Source organism: Xenopus laevis, chromosome 3L (assembly GCF_017654675.1).
Source record: "Xenopus laevis strain J_2021 chromosome 3L, Xenopus_laevis_v10.1, whole genome shotgun sequence".
Classification (NCBI taxonomy): domain Eukaryota; kingdom Metazoa; phylum Chordata; class Amphibia; order Anura; family Pipidae; genus Xenopus; species Xenopus laevis.
This window is the reverse complement of record NC_054375.1, coordinates 159718048-159745923: the sequence shown is the minus strand read 5'-3', so window position 1 is coordinate 159745923 and position 27876 is coordinate 159718048. Positions and strand designations below refer to the sequence as shown.

Here is a 27876-nt window from a genome sequence, read left to right as displayed (position 1 = left end):
AATTGTTCTCTATGTACATCTGCACTTTATCATGTTCTTACTACTGTCATATCCCAATGATACACCATCATGTCTGACGTTTAGCATTATTTACTGTACATATTACATCTGCTGAGTGTGTCTTGTCCCTGCACTGTCCTGTCCTGAGTTGCACTTTTTGTCTGTTGTCCGGTACATCTATGTTGTGTGTAGCACCTAGAGGTCCTAGAGGAACGTTGTTTCACCTCACTGTGTACTGTACAACGTATATGGATGAAATGACAATAAACTCTTGACTTGGCCCATGTGGGTCATTATATTGAGATGTGAGGCCTGGCCCATGTGGATCTTCAACCACAGAAAGTCTATGCACAGGCCTGGGCACTGGGAGAGTCCTATACAGTGTGGGGCAAGGCTGGCTAAGCATGCTGGGAGCTGTAGGAATGGAGGTGCCACCCAGGGAACACACAGGTACAACTACAACTTTTATTCTTTTATTATGAAATAATTTAATATAAAAATGAAGGGAGGAGTCATGTGACTGTGAGTATATATATATATACACACACAGACTGGACACGTGGCCGGGACCAGAGGCGCAGTCCTACACTTCAGATCAGTCCAGTCATGATTGGAGGAAACAAACTGCAACATTTCATTCAGATTCCCTGATTGGACAGAAGCTCCACCCATTGACTGTGCTACATTGTGCATAGATAGGGTACACAGTGACACCCCACTATAATGCACCCACAATGCACTGCAGCAGCTGGAAAGTCCTTTTGCTTTCTCCTTCCTTTCCTGGCCCCCGGGGGTCCTGATGTGGCACTGCTTAATGAATAAGCCCCACTGCATACACGGGAGGCACCGAGATGGGGGATTAATCGGCTTCACCCCAAGTTTGCTGATTATTTATATAAATTGCATCAGTCCACCAGCAGCAGTGAAAATGTCCTTGTGCGTCAGCCAATCAGCTTCTTTCTTTATGTGACATCATGTCAAGTTCAAGATGGCGGAGCACAGGGCGGAGTCAGTAGCAGTGATCTGGGATTGGGGTGCTCTTCTCACTGGGGAGGATCTGCTGGAGGCTGGAGAGGATTTTTTTCTGGTGACCGGCGAGTGTCACCCCCATCCTGAGGAGATCTCTGTGGGGATAAAGCAACAAAATGGTTACGGGGAGAAGGGGCGAAAACTAGCCAAGAAACCCCCCCCACAATGCAACAATGCCTTGAACCCCTACATCCCCCCACACTCCTCCTGAACCCCTACATCCCCCACACTCCTCCTGAACCCTACATCCCCCACACTCCTCCTGAACCCCTACATCCCCCCACACTCCTCCTGAACCCCTACATCCCCCACACTCCCCTGAACCCCTACATCCCCCACACTCCCCTGAACCCCTACATCCCCCACATTCCCCTGAACCCCTACATCCTCCACACTCCCCTGAACCCCTACATCCTCCACACTCCCCTGAACCCCTACATCCCCCACACTCCCCTGAACCCCTACATCCCCCACACTCCCCTGAACCCCTACATCCCCACATTCCCCTGAACCCCTACATCCTCCACACTCCCCTGAACCCCTACATCCCCCACACTCCCCTGAACCCCTACATCCCCCACACTCCTCCTGAACCCCTACATCCGCTCACCCCCTGTGCTGCCCCACTGCTGACTCTACACCCCAAGTCAAGTCCTTACTCAGTGCTGATGTTCTGCACTCGGCTGAATGTGGTGAATCCGGCGTTCCTGAACCCGTCCTCGTAGCGCCCCATCTTTATGGCATGGAGCCACTCACTGACCGACGAGAAGGAGGAATAATGGGGGGTGCGCTGATCCAACAGGGGCTGAGACGTCCTGGGGCCACAGAGGAGCAGAGACAGAGAGTGTGAGACACCCACTATGGGTGAGACATTCAGTATGAGACTCTGATTGTGGGTGAGAGACAGTCAGAAGAGACCCAGAAGACTTGGGGTCATTAACCCTGCAGGTGCACCTCATTCATAAAGAGCTTTTTACCTCCCCCCCTTACTCCCAAGGTCAAGGACCCCCACACACTGCTGATAACTCCGCCCCCTCATTCCACTGACATGAAACAACTGCACCCCAACCTTCTTCTCCTCCTGAGAGATCCTTAACCCCTCTCCTGCCAGAGCCACATGCTGCATCTCTCCTTTAACCCCTCTCCTGCCAGAGCCACATGCTGCATCTCTCCTTTAACCCCTCTCCTGCCAGAGCCACATGCTGCATCTCTCCTTTAACCCCTCTCCTGCCAGAGCCACATGCTGCATCTCTCCTTTAACCCCTGTCCTGCCAGAGCCACATGCGGCATCTCTCCTTTAACCCTCTCCTGCCAGAGCCACGTGCTGCATCTCTCCTTTAACCCCTCTCACAAGGTTCTCCCATTGGCTCATGACAGGAGCGGCTCTGACCATTGTGTTGCCATAGTGCAGGGCATAATGACATTCTTACCCCAGCTGCTCTCGTGTGGTGATTTTTAGACTTGCAGGGTTGCGGATCAGCTTGTCCAAAGAGCTCACAATGTCAGCGAAGCGAGGCCGTAATGCCCGGTCCCGCTGCCAACAGTCCAGCATGAGTTGGTGGAGGGCGGTGGGACAATCTGGGGGTGCAGGGAGTCGGTAGTCTTGCTCTATGGCATTAATCACCTAGGAAAGGAGCAGATAGTATGGCTTTAATATCAGTGCAAATACAATCACCTGTAAGTGCACTTACACACAGGGACGGAGTAAAGCTCAGCTGGGGCAGTGGCCTCACGTATGGTGTCGTACATACAAGTAAGTGCAACAATTAGGCCCAGACTATAATACTAAGGCCAGTTTATTATAGTAAATTCTATCTATAGACCTATTGTAAGGCCCATCTTATAAGAGAAGATCCCAGGTTATAACAGTAAGGCCAGTAGTAACAGCAGGTCTCAGTTTATACAAATAGTTGTGTAGTAACATCAAGTTTAAAATAGTAAGGCCTAGCTTATAACATTAAAAACAGTAGTACGGGACAGTTTATAATAGCAAATCCCAGCTAATAGTATTAAGGCCAGTTGTAAACCCATCTTATAATAGTAAGGTCAGTAGTAAGCCCAGCTTATAATAGTAAGGTCAGTAGTAAGCCCATCTTATAATAGTAAGGTCAGTAGTAAGCCCAGTTTATAATAATGTCACTAGTAAGCCCAGCTTATAATAGTAAGGTCAGTAGTAAGCCCAGCATATAATAATAAGGTCAGTAGTAAACCCAGCTCATAATAGTAAGGTCAGTAGTAAACCCAGCTTATAATAGTAAGGTCAGTAGTAAGCCCAGCTTATAATAGTAAAGTCAGTAGTAAGCCCATCTTATAATAGTAAAGTCAGTAGTAAGCCCAGTTTATAATAATGTCAGTAGTAAGCCCAGCTTATAATAGTAAGGTCAGTAGTAAGCCCAGCATATAATAATGTCAGTAGTAAACCCAGCTTATAATAGTAAGGTCAGTAGTAAGGCCAGCATATAATAATAAGGTCAGTAGTAAACCCAGCTTATAATAGTAAGGTCAGTAGTAAGCCCAGCTTATAATAGTAAGGTCAGTAGTAAGCCCAGCTTATAATAGTAAAGTCAGTTAGTAAGCCCATCTTATAATAGTAAAGTCAGTAGTAAGCCCAGTTTATAATAATGTCAGTAGTAAGCCCAGCTTATAATAGTAAGGTCAGTAGTAAGCCCAGCATATAATAATGTCAGTAGTAAACCCAGCTTATAATAGTAAGGTCAGTAGTAAGGCCAGCATATAATAATAAGGTTAGTATTAAGGAAAGCGTTTAATAGTGAATGTACTCACATCCTGATTGGACATATCCCAGTAGGGTCGCTCTCCGAAGGACATAACTTCCCACATGACTATTCCGTAGCCCCAGACATCGCTGGCTGATGTAAACTTGCGGAAAGCAATGGCTTCTGGGGCAGTCCATCGGATCGGGATCTTCCCTCCCTGGGGGAACAACAAAAGATGAGAGTTAGGGGTTATTCCCATAGTGCTCATGTTCCTCCCTCTTATTCTCCCTATCCCATTACTCTCTCCTACCCTGTGTACTCTTTACCAACCCTCACTAGTGCCATCACCCCCTTGTGTCCTCTCTACTTGCTTCTCTCTTCCTACTTTCCCTCCCTTTATCTTGTTCCCTCTCCATTACGTCTGAGCTGCCCCTCTCATTCTCCCTCCAGCCCCAGTACATCCATCTCCCCCCTGGGCTCTCACCAGACAAGAGGTGTATGTTGGGTCAGTAGATCCCTCCTGCAGGAACCGGGAGAGGCCAAAGTCGGACACTTTACACACCAGGTTACTGTTCACTAGTATATTCCTGGCGGCCAGATCCCGGTGCACAAAACTCATCTCTGACAGGTAGCGCATGCCGGACGCAATTCCTCGGAGCATCCCCACCAGCTGGATAGGCGTGAACTGCCCGTCGTTTTGCTGAATAATAATAAACAATTACATTTGCACTATTTCCACTGATCAGTTGCGTTGGAGTGCACTATTATCACAAACGTGACTCCTGAGCCAGTAACAAATGCACAGACACAAGACAAGGAATTGTTACTGCCACGTCCAATCTCTGCCACAAATGCACACACACACACAACTGTACACTGTATCACGTCACACACACAACTGTACACTGTATCACGTCACACACACAACTGTACACTGTATCACGTCACACACACAATTATATAAATATATACGGGGTGCACGGATACTGTACAAAATCACCCACATCATCACTCACTACTCTTATAGATAAAGTACACTATTACTTGCACACACTAGTGGATCACACACATATATCCTGACTGATACAATCACACACACTAGTGCATCACACACACATATATCCTGACTGATACAATCACACACACTAGTGGATCACACACATATATCCTGACTGATACAATCACACACACTTGCCCTAGTGCACAATACATCACTTACTCGCAGGAATGAGTCCAGGGCCCCGTTCTCCATATACTCAGTGATGATCATGACGGGGCAGTTGTTGGTGATGACCCCCTCCAGGTGAATAATATTGGGGTGGTTGAACTGGCCCATGATGCTGGCCTCACTAAGGAATTCCTTGCGTTGGCGCTCCGTGTACCCCCCTTTCAGTGTTTTGATGGCCACGTAATTCTCTTTCTTTCCTGGAACCTTCAGGCGCCCCCGGCACACCTCCCCAAATTCCCCTGCAGGGGCAGAAAGGAAAGAAACAATGGCAGCCACATATCACTCCCTCTCCTCTCCCCAAAATATACTGACCCTTCATATTCCATCATCTTATGCCCCCCCCCCAATTCCTGCTGCTTCCCACTCGGTGTTAGTTGTACTGAGATGTATAATCCCCCAGGAGCAAGTTACCCCCACCCATCATAATTCTTCTGCCCCCAACATATATAAGTTACTATTGATCTGATATCTCTGAGCAACTAGTCTGTATCTCCTCCCATGTACCCCCTCTTTCCTTCATCCTCCCCACCCCCAATCATTTGCCCCACCCCTATGTCATTACTCACCTGCTCCAATCACCTCCTCGATCTTTACACAGGACACGTCAATCTCCTTAGCAAACTCCCTCACTGCTTCATTGGGATCCTCATAGGTGAAAGGGTCGATGTACACCTTGGAGTCTGCAGGAGACAACACATATTACATAAGCCCTACACCCCCACTAACACATATTACATGAGTCGTACACCCCCACTAACACATATTACATGAGTCCTACACCCCCACTAACACATATTACATGAGTCCTAGACCCCCACTAACACATATTACATGAGTCCTAGACCCCCACTAACGGATATTACATGAGTCCTAGACGCCCACTAACGGATATTACATGAGTCCTAGACGCCCACTAACGGATATTACATGAGTCCTAGACGCCCACTAACGGATATTACATGAGTCCTAGACCCCCACTAACGGATATTAAAGGGAGGCTGAGGATATTATAAAGAAAGAAAGTCCATTAAGCACAAGAACAGACTTACTGTGACCAATGAGGTACTGGCCAGGTTTGTCACAATACTCGGGCTCGTTGGTGCTCCCGTGCTTTCTGTGAATGGCATAGAATGGGTAAATATTACATGTGACTTGTTCAGAGCTCCATCCATTGGCTGTAGGATCACTGTTGCTGGAATAAAGGTGCACTTACCTGATACACACCACCGCAGTGATGATGACTGCTAATATTAGTAATGTGCCCACCCCAGCGGTGCCAGCTATTAATGCCACCTGTGGGTGTGGCTTCTCTGGGTCTGGGGAAGGAGGAGAAACGATTAAAGCCTTTGGTAATCCTCATTATTATCACTGGTGAAGTTGAAATACTAGAATAGTTCACTATGTATATAAAGCGTCAGCTCCTCTCACTCACCTTGTGTCAGGGTCTGGAATAAAGTGTCCCCGCTGAATGCCCCATACCCGGCCTCTGTCCTTGCCCTGACTTGTACCACATACACGGTGCCAGCGTGGAGCTCAAGCAGACGAGCCTCATTGCTTGGGGTCTTCAGAAACATTATCAGGGGCTTCTCCTGGTCCTGGGGACACAAATGGAGGTAGAAACCTTTATTCTCTCACCCAATACCTTTTGTCTGTTCCCCAAACAACACACACACACACACACATTATATATATATATATGTATATATATATATATATATATATATATATATATATATCTCCCCCAAATACCAAGCCTCTCACCTTCTCATAGTATTTGACTTCATAATCCAGAATGTTGCCTTTGGTGGGTGCTGAGTGCAGAGGGGTGGCCCAGCGGAGGGTGAGTGTCGTTTCTGTTGCGGCCATTTGTTGTATACCACTAACTGGGAGGGGAACTGGAGGTGAAATCAAGGAGAGGAGATTAATGAATCTGACACAAAGGTTATAAAAGGGTTAAAGGCTAAAAGTAAGTAAGCTTTATCAGAAAGGTCTATATAAATACACCAGTAACCCCTCAAAGTAATGCTGCTCTGAGTCCTCTGTCAAACATCACATTTCTTTCCTTCTATTGTGTACTCATGGGCTTCTGTATCAGACTAACTGTTTTCAGCTTAAACCTCCAGGGCTAGGGCTTGAGCATGCTCAGTTTGCTCCTCTCTCCCTCCCTCCTCCCCTCTCTGCTGTAATCTGAGCCCAGAGCTATGAGCGAGAGGGAGAGACTCAGGCAGGAAGTGATGTCACACCAAGTTAATATGGCAGCTGCTATCCTAAACAAACAGAGAGAGCATCTAGAGCTGCTTACTCAGGTATAGTTAAGCATTCTGCAGAATAAATATAGCATTCTAGCAATAAACTGCCTCAATAGCTTTCCTTCTTGTTTAAGGAAAGTACCTACCATCACGGTCAGTGGTCACATTTACTTCCTCCCCCACTGCCCCGCTGCTTCGCTCAGACACGCCATTTAAAGCCAACACGCGGAAGTTGTAGGTTACTCGGGGGCGGAGCCCAGACACGCGGAGTCTGCGATCTTCCAATCGCTGAGGCCGGGGACTGTAGTTTAACCGGGAGCAGGGAATGCAGGGCCCAGCACATTCCATACACTGAACTTCATAGTACAGGTCCCCTCTCCCACCAGCGTCAAGTGGTTCGCTCCATTCTAGGTCTACCATTGATCCGTTCACCCGGGCAACAATACTGCGTGGAGCTGAAGGGGGAGCTAGAGAGCAAGGAGGAGACAATAGGATAATGTTGGGAGGCAGTACATAGAGGAGGCTGGGGGTGGGAAGATGTACAAGCAAAGAGGCTGTGGGTCATTTTGGCTACTGGGTCACATACAGTTAATATGGGGGCAGATAAAGAGACAGTTCATGTATAGAGGGTACTCACTGCTGCAGGCTGCTGTTGGGGGGTCCGTCGAGGCTCTGTAATACCCTGGCTTGCAAGCACACACAGTTGCCCCAGGGCCAGTAGAAAGGCTGTTGGCAGGACAAGGCTGGCAGGGCTTCTCTCCCACGGAGGCTTTAAAGTATCCAGGGACACAAGCTGTAGGGTCACAAAACAGAGAATGGGCTTGAACAGAGCAATGCTTGTCTTTGCATTCATATATACACAGATGGGAGCTGTCATACTGCAAGCATACATATATATATATATATATATATATATATATATATATATATATATATATATATATATATATATATATATATTTATCTCTGTGCTTTTGAGGTGTGTATATATATATATATATCCATACGTGGGAATTGCCATATTATTTTGCCAATACAGAATGGGGTATTCGCTACTCACTGGGGAAACTCCTCCCATTCTAGCTGTGAAAAGCAGCAGGAAGTTACTGAACTACAGCTCCCATCATCCTCTGCCCCACGTGTTGGACAGCCCTGCTGTACGCTGAGAAATATAAAAGACTGGGTAATGTAGAAGAGTCTGCACGGCTGTATAAATAGCCCCTGGGACTGTCCCTGTTTCCTTCCTGCCTTTGTTTAATGACACAAAAGGGGGGGACACAAGGGGCACAATCCGCTCATGAATCAGGGAGATAAGGACTGGAGACAAGGACGGAGGATAATGATCCTATGGTCTATGCTTCTGAACTACAACTCCCAGCAGCCTGGCAGAGACCAATGATATCCTAGGGCCACTTGTCCGACTGCAGCCTGATTTCTGGTGGTCCAATTTACTACTTTCTGCCCCAAGCGAATCAGAATGGCCAACTAACATCACAAAGCAATTTGCCTGCTTTGAACTGTGCTAACGACACCCAGAATAATTACAATATCTGTATTAAGTAAAGGGTCACTTTTAAACTTTACATGAACTGTTCACAGCATCTGATCTTTTTGACAAATGATCGGTTGCTAAGGACATTCAGCTTGGCAACCAGAAAGCAATGTCAATTTCCAGCTCAGGAACGACTGAGTTTAAAGTAAAACAAAAAAGTGGAAACATTAAAAAATAAAGCAATGAAAGCAAGCTCTTTGTCACCATTTGTCCCCATTAATGTGTATATAATGGTTAGGGGCTTAGTATGAAGCAGCTCAGAAACATTAAATCCCCCCCATGTTTAGGGATTACACTAAATACGCTTCTGTTATTTATTTATTTTGCCCTGTGACTGACTAACATGGTACAGAACAACTTTACCTGGAACTACATACTTTTCTAATCGGGGTAAACAGTCACTTTGGGCCGTGTTTGTCCTACAAGGAAGCCTCTCAATGCAGCAGCACTCACAGCACTCTGGCAGCAGCAGGGTTAAAGGTATATGAATTTAACTCCTCCCTCCCCCTCTCCTTGCATCTGTCCCATTCACACTTCCTGGCCCCATCCCCCCAAATACCTGACATTCCGGCTCCCTTTTGTCTGTGACACCTCTGAGCTCCTGCCTGCCCCCCCCCCCCAGCTCTCATGCAATTCTCATACAACTCTCATGCCCACACACAGGATTGGGTTATACCCAGCGGGGAGGTGAGAAGGAACAGGAAGGCTGCAGTGAAACCGGAGATTTCAGGGGAGAGGCACACGGGGTGGCAAATACATCAGGAACACATTATGGCAACACAAAGGCCTGAAAGTACGAGAGTATTGTACTGTATTGGCCCCAGACTAGTGTTCTGTATGGGCCCTAGAGCTGGACAATAGACAACTGTAGTCTGCTGCATGGGCCCAGGCTGAGAGCACAGCCCAGTGTAAAGTATAAGAGCCAGAGCAAGAATACAGCCTACTGTACTCACTGTATGGGCCTCAGAAAGAGAGAGAATTCAACTGTACTCACTGTATGGGCCTCAGAATGAGAGAGAATTCAACTGTACTCACTGTATGGGCCTCAGAATGAGATATAATTCAACTGTACTCACTGTTTGGGCCTCAGAATGAGAGAGAGTCCAACTGTACTCACTGTATGGGCCTCAGAATGAGAGAGAATTCAACTGTACTCACTGTATGGGCCTCAGAATGAAAGAGAAACCAACTGTACTCACTGTATGGACCTCAGAATGAGAGAGAAACCAACTGTACTCACTGTATGGGCCTCAGAATGAAAGAGAATTCAACTGTACTCACTGTATGGGCCTCAGAATGAGAGAGAAACCAACTGTACTCACTGTATGGGCCTCAGAAAGAGAGAGAATTCAACTGTACTCACTGTATGGGCCTCAGAAAGAGAGAGAATTCAACTGTACTCACTGTATGGGCCTCAGAAAGAGAGAGAATTCAACTGTACTCACTGTATGGGCCTCAGAATGAGAGAGAATTCAACTGTACTCACTGTATGGGCCTCAGAATGAGATATAATTCAACTGTACTCACTGTTTGGGCCTCAGAATGAGAGAGAGTCCAACTGTACTCACTGTATGGGCCTCAGAATGAGAGAGAATTCAACTGTACTCACTGTATGGGCCTCAGAATGAGAGAGAAACCAACTGTACTCACTGTATGGACCTCAGAATGAGAGAGAAACCAACTGTACTCACTGTATGGGCCTCAGAATGAAAGAGAATTCAACTGTACTCACTGTATGGGCCTCAGAATGAGAGAGAAACCAACTGTACTCACTGTATGGGCCTCAGAAAGAGAGAGAATTCAACTGTACTCACTGTATGGGCCTCAGAAAGAGAGAGAATTCAACTGTACTCACTGTATGGGCCTCAGAATGAGAGAGAATTCAACTGTACTCACTGTATGGGCCTCAGAATGAGATATAATTCAACTGTACTCACTGTTTGGGCCTCAGAATGAGAGAGAGTCCAACTGTACTCACTGTATGGGCCTCAGAATGAGAGAGAATTCAACTGTACTCACTGTATGGGCCTCAGAATGAGAGAGAAACCAACTGTACTCACTGTATGGGCCTCAGAATGAGAGAGAAACCAACTGTACTCACTGTATGGGCCTCAGAAAGAGAGAGAATTCAACTGTACTCACTGTATGGGCCTCAGAAAGAGAGAGAATTAAACTGTACTCACTGTATGGGCCTCAGAATGAGAGAGAATTCAACTGTACTCACTGTATGGGCCTCAGAATGAGAGAGAAACCAACTGTACTCACTGAATGGTCCTCAGAAAGAGAGAGAATTCAACTGTACTCACTGTTTGGGCCTCAGAATGAGAGAGAGTCCAACTGTACTCACTGTATGGGCCTCAGAATGAGAGAGAAACCAACTGTACTCACTGTATGGGCCTCAGAATGAGAGAGAATTCAACTGTACTCACTGTATGGGCCTCAGAATGAGAGAGAAACCAACTGTACTCACTGAATGGGCCTCAGAATGAGAGAGAAGCCAACTGTACTCACTGTATGGGCCTCAGAATGAGAGAGAATTCAACTGTACTCACTGTATGGGCCTCAGAATGAGAGAGAAACCAACTGTACTCACTGTATGGGCCTCAGAAAGAGAGAGAATTCAACTGTACTCACTGTATGGGCCCCAGAATGAGAGAGAAACCAACTGTGCTCACTGTATGGGCCTCAGAATGAGAGAGAATTCAACTGTACTCACTGTATGGGCCTCAGAATGAGAGAGAAACCATCTGTACTCACTGTATGGGCCTCAGAATGAGAGAGAAACCATCTGTACTCACTGTATGGGCCTCAGAATGAGAGAGAATTCAACTGTACTCACTGTATGGGCCTCAGAATGAGAGAGAAACCAACTGTACTCACTGTATGGGCCTCAGAATGAGAGAGAATTCAACTGTACTCACTGTATGGGCCTCAGAATGAGAGAGAAACCAACTGTACTCACTGTATGGGCCTCAGAATGAGAGAGAATCCAACTGTACTCACTGTATGGGCCTCAGAATGAAAGAGAATTCAACTGTACTCACTGTATGGGCCTCAGAATGAGATATAATTCAACTGTACTCACTGTATGGGCCTCAGAATGAGAGAGAGTCCAACTGTACTCACTGTATGGGCCTCAGAATGAGAGAGAATTCAACTGTACTCACTGTATGGGCCTCAGAATGAAAGAGAAGCTCAATGTACTCTACTGTATGGCACCTGAGCTAGAGCATAGCCTACATTACTCTACTGTAGCTAAGAGGGGTGCTGCCACAGTAATAACATCTTTCAAAACATGCATTATACCCGCACCCGCAATTAGCCCACCATCTTTATACCTGCAACCCCTGCAGTTTATATTTAACTTGCTCGGCCATTCCCTTCCAATCAATACTTGAAGTGTTTCCTTACCTGCGCACTTGGTGCGTCCATCCTTCTCCTCCCGTCCAGCCACACAAGCGCACTCCCCTACAGCCGGCTTTGCCCATTCTCCATCTTCTCTGCAGTACATGGTTGGCCGTCTTCCCTGTGGCCCCTCTGCCCCCTCAACACAGCTGCCTTCAGCTGATACCACCAGTCCCTCAGAGACAGTCTTTGGGAAGCTTGCCAAGGATGCCACCACAGCTGGGCAAACCCTATAGAAGACACGGACGGCCAATAGTGCCATGCATGCCCCTTGGTCCTGGAAAGCCAAGTAGAAGCCATCGCCTGTCAGGGGCCCTATTCGAAGGGTCTTCACATTTATCCTAGTGGAACCTGAACTTACTCTTCTATTAGGTCGGCCCAAAAAATCAGCTGCTACAGTGTCAACTCTAACCCAAGGGTTCTCCATCCAAGGAGGGAAATGGTCATTGGCCAAGTCATGGTTAGCTTGGTAATAGTAGAGGTTAAAGGTTTCCTTGCAAGAGCGACCGGCCCGTGATAGGAAGGAGCACTCCAGCATAGTAAATGTGATTTCCACGTACGCATTGCTGGCCAAGCCACGTTGGATGTAATTGGTCCGAAGCCAGTTGTTCTGATTGGAAAGATGGGCATTGCAGATCTCATACGTGCGAACTGGTGTTCCCTCGTCATCCAGGCCAGACATCTCGTCCCACTACAGTAACAAAAGGATATAGGAAACAATAAAATTAATAATGGATTCTAGCACGGACAAGTGCAAGGGGTGGGATTAATCCAGCAGGACCACTCAGGAGCTTGTTGGGCCTTCAGCAGGAAAGAAGGATTAGAAACAGGTATTAACTGTGACTAGAGGCATCCTGGAGAAAAGGAAGCAAGAAGCGGAACAGGAAACCCACAAGTAAGTAGTATTATTTATACTGGAATTTAAACAGAAACAACAGGAAGCTGAAATGGAAGCTGGTTTAAAAAGTCAGGAAACAGTTATCCCAGGAAGGCTGGAAAGGAAGTTAAAAGTTATAAAAGCAACAACTTCTCTCAAAAATGGAAGGAAATAGTTCACTTAACGACAGGAAGTAAAGAAGGAAGTTGGCTAAACAGGAAAGGAAGTATGGTGTGCGGAGTGGGAAAGCTGAACGGCCAGAGAGTGTCTGACAGGGGGTCCATACCTGTCCGTCCACTTTGGGATAACTTGTCCATTTAAGATCTGAGGTCTCCAGCTTGGTGTTCATGAGGTTGACTGTGGGGGACAGAGAGGGGGACAAATTGAGTGGATGGAACTAGACATGGTGGGACCCCATAAAGATGGAAACCAGTACAAGCCCCTCTATCACTTACCCAGACTGTGTCTCTTATTAACCCGAAAATACTACTGAATTTACCATGGAAATTCCCATCTGGGATTCCCACCATCACCCAAAATGCACCTGGAAAGTCCCAGCACCCAGGCCTTTGTGCTTATGATTTGTATATAATACAAGTCCCCAATATACATGCTGAGTACATGGCAGTGCCTCTGTATATTATATATAATAATGATCTGTACCTGTGCCCTTGTGGCGGGGGCATGGGGAGACAGGCACGCGGTTAGTAAATATGCCATTTTGTCATGGCGTGACAAGCGCTTGGCACAGACCTCAGGCGATTAAAGTGGCGGCGTATGAGTGTGACGGGCAGTGTCCTGTGTATAAAGGCTGATAACTAATGGAAGGCTGAGATATCAGAGTGAAGGCAAATATTGACTGTACAACGCCAGCGCGTCTCGCTTACACGACAAGGACAGCGGCATTGTGGGATCTCTCACCAGTACATACCCGGGGGGGGGGGCAGACATAAGGGATTTGCCAGTGTAAAGGTTTATCAGATGGGAGACGTGCCAGTTCTGTATTGTGGTACCAGCCGACTGTACTGGCAATGCAATATAATCTGTATATTTACTGAGCTTATTCTCAGCTATAATATCACTATATGATGTGTGCAGATATGTGGCCCCTGCAGAGACCCCACCCCAGGCACTGAGTGGCCCTAAGCCTTAGCAAATCAATGGGCAAATCAGTGGGCAGCTCCAGAGCATGCTGGGAAGTGTAGTTCTTTAGGCTGGTACCTTAGCAAATGAATGGGCAAATGAATGGGCAAATGAATGGGCAAATGAATGGGAAAATGAACGGGCAAATGAATGGGCAAATTAATGGGAAAATGTATGGGTAATTGAATGAGCAAATGAATGGCAAATGAATGGGCAAATGAATGGGCAGCAGACTGACTCCTGGGCAGGATCCGTAGAGTGAACCCAGGGAGTGAGGCCCAAGGTTTGGAAGTATAAAAGACTGGTATCCAGGTAAGAGAGGAGTGAGTAACAAAAGGAAAGCCTTTGTCTCCCAGTAGGAACATTATGGGAAAGGCACAGAGCGGGCACAGGTGGGCGTGTCTAATTCCAGGTGTCTGGGCAGGAGCGGGGGAGGGTAATTACAGGTTTGGCAGACTGTGACGGAGCTGCCCCAGGGGCAATCGGAGAGAAACGTGAGTCACAGAGATGTGAGACTGGATTTATAGGAGGTGCGTGAGCAGACAAATGCCAGAGCCCATGTAACTCTCTGCCCCATCCCTGTTATACAAGCAAATAAATACTCCCCTACAGGTGCACCTCTCTCTCCCATGGGTGCTGCTCACTCCTATGTCTGTGGGTGCCAGGCCCAGTAACACAGCTCTCACCATCATTCTCTTAAAACTGTACTGATTCCTCTATCTGTCTATGTGAGTACTGACCCAGTTCTACTGATTCCTCTATCTGTCTATGTGAGTACTGACCCAGTTCTACTGATTCCTCTATCTGTCTATGTCAGTACTGACCCAGTTCTACTGATTCCTCTCTCTCTCTATGTGAGTACTGACCCAGTTCTACTGATTCCTCTATCTGTCTATGTCAGTACTGACCCAGTTCTACTGATTCCTCTCTCTCTCTATGTGAGTACTGACCCAGTTCTACTGATTCCTCTATCTGTCTATGTGAGTACTGACCCAGTTCTACTGATTCCTCTATCTCTCTACGTCAGTACTGACCCAGTTCTACCGATTCCTTTATCTTTCTTTGTCAGTACTGACCCAGTTCTACTGATTCCTCTATCTCTCTGTGAGTACTGATCCAGTTCTACTGATTCCTCTATCTGTCTTTTTAAGTACTGACCCAGTTCTACTGATTCCTCTATCTCTCTATGTGAGTGCTGACCCAGTTCTACCGATTCCTCTATCTCTCTATGTGAGTACTGACCCAGTTCTACCGATTCCTCTATCTCTCTATGTGAGTACTGACCCAGTTCTACTGATTCCTCTATCTGTCTATGTGAGTACTGACCCAGTTCTACTGATTCCTCTATCTCTCTACGTCAGTACTGACCCAGTTCTACCGATTCCTTTATCTTTCTTTGTCAGTACTGACCCAGTTCTACTGATTCCTCTATCTCTCTGTGAGTACTGATCCAGTTCTACTGATTCCTCTATCTGTCTTTTTAAGTACTGACCCAGTTCTACTGATTCCTCTATCTCTCTATGAGAGTACTGACCCAGTTCTACTGATTCGTCTATCCGTCTTTGTAAGTACTGATCCAGTTCTACTGATTCCTCTATCTCTCTGTGAGTACTGACCCAGTTCTACTGATTCCTCTATCTCTCTGTGAGTACTGACCCAGTTCTACTGATTCCTCTATCTCTCTGAGTACTGATCCAGTTCTACTGATTCCTCTATCTCTCTACGTCAGTACTGATCCAGTTCTACTGATTCCTCTATCTCTCTACGTCAGTACTGAACCAGTTCTACTGATTCCTCTATCTGTCTATGTGAGTACTGACCCAGTTCTACTGATTCCTCTATCTCTCTATGTCAGTATTGACCCAGTTCTACTGATTGATTCTATCTCTGCAATATCAGAACTACATTTCCCAGCATGCTCTGGAGCTGCCATTGTGCAGCAGCTACTAGTGATAGGGTGCAGCGTTGTATCTCATAGTTATATATATATACACACACACACACACACACACATTAGGGCTGCATAAGATTAGAAGGTATAATTAGTATTTAAAGGGAAAGTGTTGCTACAGTGGTACAATCCTATTAGTGGGAGAGCCCTATCCCAGGGTTACATAACGCAGCCTGGAAATGATAAATCGGCCGCTCCATTCTCACTGTTTACTCTGCTTATCGTTCCATAAACAAACCCCTGGGAGTTTATCTTACTGTTTCTTTAAACACAGGGAGTTGGGGCTGGAATGGAAACGCAGAGCTCAGTTACATCCCACACTTGTTGTGACCCATGAGCTAACAATCGGATCAGAAGTGCTGCTAGGCCGGCAGTTGGAGCAAGGAGCACATCAAGGGGCAGATATGGAAATGATCAGATGGGAAAGTCCAACTTTTGGTGGATGGGCCCCTTATACAGGCAGATAAACGGTCAGATCGGTCTGAAGGGTCAGAATCTGCCCCAACTGCCATCAATGTGACTGCCAATCTCTGTTGTCATAGCGACACAGAACCAGCTGTGGGACAATGTGGCCCTTTGCGGTAACTTAAGCTGCCATTTATAGTCATGCCAGTAATAGTTAATGGTGCAGATAGGGTTAATAGTAGGTAAGTGTCAGTTACTGAGTAACTAGTGTGAGCAGGGGGCACGGAGGCAGGTAATGGGAAGGTGGCACCCAGGATGCACTACAGACAGGCGGGGCTCATGGGCACGAGTGGGAGGAGGGAGACTTCAGAGTAACCGCCGAGTAATGGGAGGGCCCCAGGGCCCCAGTCTAATACTCATCCTACACACAGGATCAAAGCCCAGGAATGTACCAACTGCAATGTGGCTTCTCACGCTCAGCAAGAGAAAGTCTTTGGGAAAGGGAGATCATGTTCAACTAGCTCGTCCCAAAAGCTAGCACTCTATGTACTCAGCACCCACCCCTCCATACACTCACATATATACTCTCACATATATACACTCACTCACACCCCTCCATACACTCACATATAAACACCACAGACTTTTGGTCGATGGGCCCCTTACTAATGTTTAATAAGCTGCTGTGTAGCCATAGGGCAGCCATTCAAAGGAGAAAAGATTCAGGTTACACAGCAGATAGCAGATAAGCTCTGTAGAACATAATGGTGTTATCTGTTATCCATTATTTAACCTGTGCCATATAGACTTTTTTCAATTTCTGTCATTGCTACACAGCAGCTTGTTTATATAAACTATAGTAGTACTTATCTGTTATCTACTGTGTATCCTGTGCTTGAATGGCTGCCCCCATGGCTACACAGCAGCTTGTTTATATAAACTATAGTAGTACTTATCTGTTATCTACTGTGTATCCTGTGCTTGAATGGCTGCCCCCATGGCTACACAGCAGCTTGTTTATATAAACTATAGTAGTACTTATCTGTTATCTACTGTGTATCCTGTGCTTGAATGGCTGCCCCCATGGCTACACAGCAGCTTGTTTATATAAACTATAGTAGTACTTATCTGTTATCTACTGTGTATCCTGTGCTTGAATGGCTGCCCCCATGGCTACACCGCAGCTTGTTTATATAAACTATAGTAGTACTTATCTGTTATCTACTGTGTATCCTGTGCTTGAATGGCTGCCCCCATGGCTACACCGCAGCTTGTTTATATAAACTATAGTAGTACTTATCTGTTATCTACTGTGTATCCTGTGCTTGAATGGCTGCCCCCATGGCTACACAGCAGCTTGTTTATATAAACTATAGTAGTACTTATCTGTTATCTACTGTGTATCCTGTGCTTGAATGGCTGCCCGCCATGGCTACACAGCAGCTTGTTTATATAAACTATAGTAGTACTTATCTGTTATCTACTGTGTATCCTGTGCTTGAATGGCTGCCCCCATGGCTACACAGCAGCTTGTTTATATAAACTATAGTAGTACTTATCTGTTATCTACTGTGTATCCTGTGCTTGAATGGCTGCCCCCATGGCTACACAGCAGCTTGTTTATATAATCTATAGTAGTACTTATCTGTTATCTACTGTGTATCCTGTGCTTGAATGGCTGCCCCCATGGCTACACAGCAGCTTGTTTATATAAACTATAGTAGTACTTATCTGTTATCTACTGTGTATCCTGTGCTTGAATGGCTGCCCCCCATGGCTACACAGGCAGCTTGTTTATATAAACTATAGTAGTACTTATCTGTTATCTACTGTGTATCCTGTGCTTGAATGGCTGCCCCCATGGCTACACAGCAGCTTGTTTCTATAAACTATAGTAGTACTTATCTGTTATCTACTGTGTATCCTGTGCTTGAATGGCTGCCCCCATGGCTACACAGCAGCTTGTTTATATAAACTATAGTAGTACTTATCTGTTATCTACTGTGTATCCTGTGCTTGAATGGCTGCCCCCATGGCTACACAGCAGCTTGTTTATATAAACTATAGTAGTACTTATCTGTTATCTACTGTGTATCCTGTGCTTGAATGGCTGCCCCCATGGCTACACAGCAGCTTGTTTATATAAACTATAGTAGTACTTATCTGTTATCTACTGTGTATCCTGTGCTTGAATGGCTGCCCCCATGGCTACACAGCAGCTTGTTTATATAAACTATTGTAGTACTTATCTGTTATCTACTGTGTATCCTGTGCTTGAATGGCTGCCCCCATGGCTACACAGCAGCTTGTTTATATAAACTATTGTAGTACTTATCTGTTAGTGCTGTACTTTGCAGTTGGAATGTGTCTGTGCCGAGGATGAGGGAAGACTTGCCCCAATGATCAGTGAGGAAGAGGCAATTAGCTAACAAGTCACTGCTCTAGTGAAAGTGTCAGCGAGTGGGGGAGGGCAGTGTGGGGGGAGCGGCTCAATGGAATAAAGTGCTTTGGTCTCTAACAACTTTCATCTCCCTTTAATCTTCTATGAATGGGGAGAGAGTGATGGGGGGGGGGTTACTGCACCAAGGGGGCAAATTGGGAGGGAGGAGACCAGCCATATAAATGCCAGTTATCTTCTAAAGTGCCCTTTCTGCAGTGGCCCAAACACATAAACACTTGTATACACAGCATGGTATAGTTACACATACACTACTACTATAGCACGGCATTTATACACAGCATGGTACAGTACAGTTACACATACACTACTACTTTAGCACGGCATTTATACACAGCATGGTACAGTTACACATACACTACTACTATAGCACGGCATGTATACACAGCATGGTACAGTACAGTTACACATACACTACTACTATAGCATGGCATTTATACACAGCATGGTACAGTACAGTTTACACATACACTACTACAGCATGGCATTTATACACAGCATGGTACAGTTACACATACACTACTACTATAGCATGGCATTTATACACAGCATGGTACAGTACAGTTACACATACACTACAGCACGGCATGTATACACAGCATGGTACAGTACAGTTACACATACACTACTACTACAGCATGGCATGTATACACAGCATGGTACAGTTACACATACACTACTACTACAGAATGGCATGTATACACAGCATGGTACAGTACAGTTACACATACACTACTAATATAGCACGGCATGTACTGTATACACTGCATGGTACAGTACAGTTACACATACACTACTACTACAGAATGGCATTTATACACAGCATGGTACAGTACAGTTACACATACACTACTAATATAGCACGGCATGTACTGTATACACTGCATGGTACAGTACAGTTACACATACACTACTACTACAGCACGGCATGTATACACAGCATGGTACCAGTACAGTTACACATACACTACTACTACAGAATGGCATGTATACACAGCATGGTACAGTTACACATACACTACTACTACAGCATGGCATTTATACACAGCATGGTACAGTTACACATACACTACTACTACAGCACGGCATGTATACACAGCATGGTACAGTTACACATACACTACTACTACAGCATGGCATGTATACACAGCATGGTACAGTTACACATACACTACTACTACAGCATGGCATGTATACACAGCATGGTACAGTACAGTTACACATACACTACTACAGCATGGCATTTATACACAGCATGGTACAGTTACACATACACTACTACTACGGCATGGCATGTATACACAGCATGGTACAGTACAGGCAGCAGCAGGGCCCCCCCAATGAAAACAAAGAAATATGTGGCCCCTAAGTGGAAGGTTCTATGAGCCCGTGGGCAGTCGCACCCTATAATTAAGCACCTGGGGAGGAAGAAGAAGGGGGGTAGATAATTTAGGGGTGTAATTAATGTGTTTATGTACAGGGGGAGAAGAGAATGAGAAGCAGAGGGGGCGCAGAGATAAACGAGGACATATGGACAGCAGGGAAAGTGCAGGGTACTGGGAGTTGGAGAGAGAGGAGATGAAAGGCGGAGGGGGGAAAGGAGGGAAGAGGAAGGGAGGGGGACACAGGAAGGAGGAGTGAGCAGAGTCGGCCATTGTTTCTAAACAATCCTGAGAGGCAGCAGCTTTTCTACATTGCAGCCACTATATTAATAACTTTATAGGGGTGCTCGGCTGCAGAGCTTACAATCACCCTGGGGTTAGAAAAAGTTATTATAGATGGGATGGTTCGGGGGGGGGGAGAGTAACTTTTGAGTCTCAAGCTGTTCCTGAACTACAAATCTCAGCATGCCACTACAGACTTTAGTTGCGGAGGATGCTGGGACTTTTAGTTCTTAAGACAACAGGAGGGCATCATGGTCCCTGAGAAGGGTAACCAGATAGAGAGGAAGGGTACAGGCAGGGGAAGAAAGGGTGCAACCAAATGGGACAAAGCAGAGGAGTCTGGGACCCACACTGGAAGAGATACGAGCAGGTGCAGGGTGAGAATCAGTCCCGAGTAGCACCAACCTTTAGTAAGGGAAGCACAGGGGTGAGCCAATGCCAGGCAGTGGGTACAGGGGAGAAAGAAAGAAAGAAAGAAAGAAAGAAAGAAAGAAAGAAAGAAAGAAAGAAAGAAAGAAAGAAAGAAAGAAAGAAAGAAAGAAAGAAAGAAAGAAAGAAAGAAAGAAAGAAAGAAAGAAAGAAAGAGGGAGTAAGGAAGAGGTGCAAAGATAAGAGCTATGGGGTAAGGGAGAAAAAGGGAGAGATATAGGGAGTAAGGAAGGAGTAGAAAGGGTAAGATAAGAGCTCTGGGCTAGGGGAGAAAAGGGAGTAGGGAGAGAAGGAGACACACAGGGAGCTGAGAGAAGGGGAGTAAGAGAAATTGGGGAGTGGTGGGTCAGTAAAGTGTCAGACTGGGATGGGGGAAAGGGGTTCAGAGGTCTGTGGGGGAGGGTAGATTGGGGGACACATAGGAGGGGATGAATTGAAGTAGGAAGAAATACTCCAGCACAGACAGACAGTCCCTGGGAGAGAAGCGAGTGACAGACAGACAAGGGCAAATAATATGCTAGAGAATTAGGCAGAAAAGTACATTGTTTCTTGTGGTCAAACACTGGGTTTCTCTATCTGGAGGGAAAGCAGGGGGGTGATGAAAGTGAGAAAGGGACAAACCAAGTAAGACGGGGAGGCGAGAAAAAGGGGCAGAATAAGAGACGGGGGAAGGTGGGAGAGAGGGGCCAGGTGAGAGGGCTATTGTATGATGCCAATACAATAGCTTATAATCTTGTGCTTATAATGTACCACTATATCCCGCCCGCAGCACTATATACACAGGCATTATATATATACACAGGCATTATATATACACAGGCATTATATATATACACAGGCATTATATATACACAGGCATTATATATACACAGGAAACGGGAATATCAGTGTCTCTCACACGGCACCTTCCCTAATGGAGCTCAACTTTCCACTGCTCCTCCCAAACCCCTGGGAAACTTCCCTTTTCTCGGAATTCTCTCTGACAGGCCCAGGGACAGCCCAGGCCTTCTAGGGGTACAACCTTTACCCACAATGCCAGGACAGTGGCACAAGTATAATATGAACATATCAGGAGAGGCCGGGGTATATACAAATGAATCCTCGTTATACAAAATCCTTTCATTGTTCTGCTGCTCCCCCTGCATTACACACTCAGTGCCATGTTACTGTATAGTCACAACACAACTGCCTATAAAGCAATGTATCCATCATACCACTATATATATATGTGTAATGTACACTCTATTTATTATATACACTCTGTCTGTATACACAGTTTCCATCATATAACTGTATTTGCACATATTATCCTCTGTATCCATCACGTGACTTCACTGTACATTATACCCACTGTAGCCTCCATACAACTTTATTTTGTATATTATACACAAAAGCCATGAATATCTTGTAAATTATATCCTTATAAACGGTGAGTTCTGATGTCATCAGTTATAAACGGTGAGTTCTGATGTCATTTCAGTCACATGACTCATTGAAATTTGTGTATTATAATAAATAAAGTACCCCCAGTTGTAAAATATGAGGATATTATAAGTTACCTCGGAGTTCCATGACCTGTATAAAAACACTCGGCCTTCGGCCTCGTACTTTTATATGGTCATGAAACTCCTCGGTAACTTATAATATCCTTATATTTTACAAGAGGGGGTACTTTATTCACTATATTATACCCACTGTATCCTCCATACAACTTTATTCTGTATATTATACCCACTGTATCCTCCATATGACTTTATTCTGTATATTATACCCACTGTATCCTCCATACAACTTTATTCTGTATATTATACCCACTGTATCCTCCATACAACTTTATTCTGTATATTATACCCACTGTATCCTCCATACAACTTTATTCTGTATATTATACCCACTGTATCCTCCATACAACTTTATTCTGTATATTATACCCACTGTATCCTCCATACACCTTTATTCTGTATATTATACCCACTGTATCCTCCATACACCTTTATTCTGTATATTATACCCACTGTAGCCTCCATCCAACTTTATTCTGTATATTATACCCACTGTATCCTCCATACCACTTTATTCTGTATATTATACCCACTGTATCCTCCATACAACTTTATTCTGTATATTATACCCACTGTATCCTCCATACACCTTTATTCTGTATATTATACCCACTGTATCCTCCTTATGACTTTATTCTGTATATTATACCCACTGTATCCTCCTTATGACTTTATTCTGTATATTATACCCACTGTATCCTCCTTATGACTTTATTCTGTATATTATACACACTGTATCCTCCTTATGACTTTATTCTGTATATTCTACCCATTTTCCTCCATATGACTTTATTCTTTATATTATACCCACTGTATGCTCCATATGACTTTATTCTGTATATTATACCCACTGTATCCTCCATATGACTTTATTCTGTATATTATACCCACTGTATCCTCCTTATGACTTTATTCTGTATATTCTACCCATTTTCCTCCATATGACTTTATTCTTTATATTATACCCACTGTATGCTCCATATGACTTTATTCTGTATATTATACCCACTGTATCCTCCTTATGACTTTATTCTGTATATTCTACCCATTTTCCTCCATATGACTTTATTCTTTATATTATACCCACTGTATGCTCCATATGACTTTATTCTGTATATTATACCCACTGTATCCTCCATATGACTTTATTCTGTATATTATACCCACTGTATCCTCCATATGACTTTATTCTTTATATTATACCCACTGTATCCTCCATATGACTTTATTCTTTATATTATACCAACTGTTTCCTCCATATGACTTTATTCTTTATATTATAACCACTGTATCCTCCATATGACTTTATTCTGTATATTATACCCACTGTATCCACCATATGACTTTATTATGTATATTATACCCACTGTATCCTCCATATGACTTTATTCTGTATATTATACAAACTGTTTCCTCCATATGACTTTATTCTTTATATTATAACCACTGTATCCTGCATATGACTTTATTCTGTACATTATACACACTGTATCCTCCATATGACTTTATTTTTTATATTATACTCACTGTATCCTCCATATGATTTATTCTGTATATTATACACACTGTATGCTCCATATGACTTTATTCTGTATATTATACCCACTGTATCCTCCATACAACTTTATTCTGTATATTATACCAACTGTTTCCTCCATATGACTTTATTCTGTATATTATACACACTGTATCCTCCATATGACTTTATTCTGTATATTATACCCACTGTATGCTCCATATGACTTTATTCTGTATATTATACCCACTGTATCCTCCATATGACTTTATTCTGTATATTATACCCACTGTATCCTCCATATGACTTTATTCTTTATATTATACCAACTGTTTCCTCCATATGACTTTATTCTGTATATTATACCCACTGTATCCTCCATACAACTTTATTCTGTATATTATACCAACTGTTTCCTCCATATGACTTTATTCTTTATATTATACCCACTGTATCCTCCATATGATTTATTCTGTATATTATACCCACTGTATCCTCCATATGATTTATTCTGTATATTATACCCACTGTATCCTCCATATGACTTTATTCTGTATATTATACCCACTGTATCCTCCTTATGACTTTATTCCGTATATTATACTCACTGTATGCTCCATATGACTTTATTTTGTATATTATACCCACTGTATCCTCCATACAACTTTATTCTGTATATTATACCAATTGTTTCCTCCATATGACTTTATTCTTTATATTATAACCACTGTATCCACCTTATGACTTTATTCTTTATATTATACTCACTGTATCCTCCATATGACTTTATTCTGTATATTATACCCACTGTATCCTCCATATGACTTTATTCTGTATATTATACCCACTGTATCCTCCTTATGACTTTATTCTGTATATTATACCCACTCTATCCTCCTTATGACTTTATTCTGTATATTATACTCACTGTATCCTCCATATGACTTTATTCTGTATATTATACCCACTGTATATAAAGATGGTCATAGACACAAAGATACTATCATATGTAACAAAGATTTGTATGACTTTCGGACTGTGTGTGGATCGCACAGACATTTTTCGTACCATGGGGATCGGTCGTTCAGTCGATGGGGACAGGTTTTTATCAGTTGGAAACTGTCACTTTCCTACAACTGCTGTCTGTCAATTAATGGCCTGAGCATTGAATGGTTTGTTCTTTTTACTACTTTTTATTAATGTGAATGGTCAGTTGTAGGTCAGAAGGTTGGATGTCCGTTGGTCCAATATAGGCTAATAATCTGCACCAGGGAGCAGGAATTGCACAATGAATGCCCCTCTCACTTATTGACTTGGAGTAGCTGTTCATGTTATACACACAGTATCCATTTGCTCTCTCTCCTGCCGGCAGTGTTTCACTGATAAACATTCTACATCTCTACTCCTTACAACAGAGCTTTCCAAACAAGCCCCCATGTGAGACAAGGGTTGGTAGGAGGCACTTAGAGCCTGTCCTTACTCACTGGAATATAAACATTTCTGTGTGTCCAACAATAACTGCATGTATTGGAATACAGTATACATACAGTATCCTTACTCTTATTATACACATACAGTATCCTTATTAATATTATATACATACAGTATCCTTACTCTTATTATACACATACAGTATCCTTATTAATATTATATACATACAGTATCCTTACTCTTATTATATACATACAGCATCCTTATTAATATTATATACATACAGTATCCTTACTCTTATTATATACATACAGCATCCTTATTAATATTATATACATACAGTATCCTTACTCTTATTATATACATACAGCATCCTTATTAATATTATATACATACAATATTATGTACATACAGTATCCTTACTCTTATTATATACATACAGTATCCTTACTCTTATTATATACATACAGCATTCCTACTCTTATTATATACATACAGTATCCTTACTCTTATTATATACATAAAGTATCCTTACTCTTATTATAAACATTCCTACTCTTATTATATATATACAGTATCCTTACTCTTATTATTTACATACAGCATTCCTACTCTTAATATATACATAACGTATCCTTACGCTTATTATATACATACAGTATCCTTACTCTTATTATACACATACAGTATCCTTATTAATATTATATACATACAGTATCCTTACTCTTATTATATACATAAAGTATCGTTACTCTTATTATAAACATACAGCATTCCTACTCTTAATATATACATACAGTATCCTTACTCTTATTATTTACATACAGCATTCCTACTCTTAATATATACATAACGTATCCTTACGCTTATTATATACATACAGTATCCTTTACTCTTATTATATACATTCCGTATCCTCTGTGTAATGTTACTCTGTACACTTACTACAGAGGGCAAAGCATAGATTATGTAACTTTCAGTCCTTACTACCAGCCAGTAGTACATAGCCATATACATATATACAGTATATCAGACTATACATTACCTTCTAGAGCCAGTGAGAGGGGGAGCCAGAGGAAAAGTGTCCAGAGATCCATGGGGAGGAGAGAGGGGTGCAGCTCCTAAGTGACCCCAATACAGTGGCCCAAGACAATGGGGAGGTGAGCAGAACCCCTAAACCAGCTGGACACCCCAATGTCAGGGGGGAGCAGCGTCTTTAATGCAGCCAGAACCCCGAAACTCAAGGGGCAGCAGTAGCCTTAATCCATCCAGGACCCCAAAATCCAGTGGGTAGCAGAGTGGGGTGCAGAGTTGGGAGCAGAGTGGGGTGCAGAGTGGGGAGCAGAGTGGGGTGCAGAGTGGAGAGTAGAGGGGGGTGCAGAGTTGGGAGCAGAGTGGGGTGCAGATTGGAGAGCAGAGTGGGGAGCAGATTGGAGAGCAGAGTGGGGTGCAGATTGGAGAGCAGAGTGGGGTGCAGATTGGGGAGCTACAGTAGAAATGTGCGGTGGGTGAATTGGGGGAGCAGGAGGTCAGGGCACAAGGGGCTCATTGTTGAGGGGTTCGGGGAGCAGTCACGTGACTAATCCAAATCTCAGGCCGGTGAGTCTGATACAAAGTAACAGCGGGGGGATTCCCGGGAGATGCGCAGCTCGTGTATCAGATAATTCCCGTTCCTGGGGGAGTGAGACGGTGCAGAAGAGAAGAAGAGCCGGATACAGTGAATTCCCCGGTGGCTCAGAGAGAACAGATAATGGTCCCAGCGGAATTCAGCAGCAGCGGCACCGACCGAACATCCAAACTCGTCTCTCTCCAGTCCCGAACTAACTCTCTGCTCCCCTCACTCGCACTCGCTCGGGCTGAATGGGCGGGAGGACACGCCTATCGCCGCTATGATTGGCTGGAGTTCTACTATTATTCATGAGCCGCTGATACACCGAGCTCCGGGGCGGGGCCAGACACTGACTGACTGGAGAACCTGAAGTACAGACTGAGGTACAGACTCACCTACTCACTGACTGACTTACTCACTTCTATACTCACTCACTGACTCACCTACTGACTGATACACACTCACTGACTGACTTACTGACTGATACTCACTCACTGACTGACTTACTCACTTTTATACTCACTCACTGACTGACTTACTTCTATACTCACTCACTGACTGACTTACTTCTATACTCACTCACTGACTCACCTACTCACTTCTATACTCACTCACTGACTGACTTACTCACTTCTATACTCACTCACTGAC

General features: G+C 44.1%; 1 protein-coding gene across 1 annotated transcript; it reads right to left on the bottom strand.

Moving 5' to 3' along the window:
• Window positions 1-457: 457 nt before the first annotated feature.
• On the bottom strand, window positions 458-27022 carry ephb4.L (EPH receptor B4 L homeolog). The gene is given in 16 exon segments (NM_001136172.2): window positions 458-1124; window positions 1689-1844; window positions 2460-2653; window positions 3814-3963; window positions 4231-4446; window positions 4966-5213; window positions 5541-5654; window positions 6024-6088; window positions 6188-6290; window positions 6407-6569; window positions 6736-6869; window positions 7370-7690; window positions 7861-8016; window positions 12187-12871; window positions 13344-13414; window positions 26662-27022. Coding segments are annotated over 16 exon segments (2943 nt in total). The 5' UTR covers window positions 26714-27022; the 3' UTR covers window positions 458-1009.
• Window positions 27023-27876: the final 854 nt, after the last annotated feature.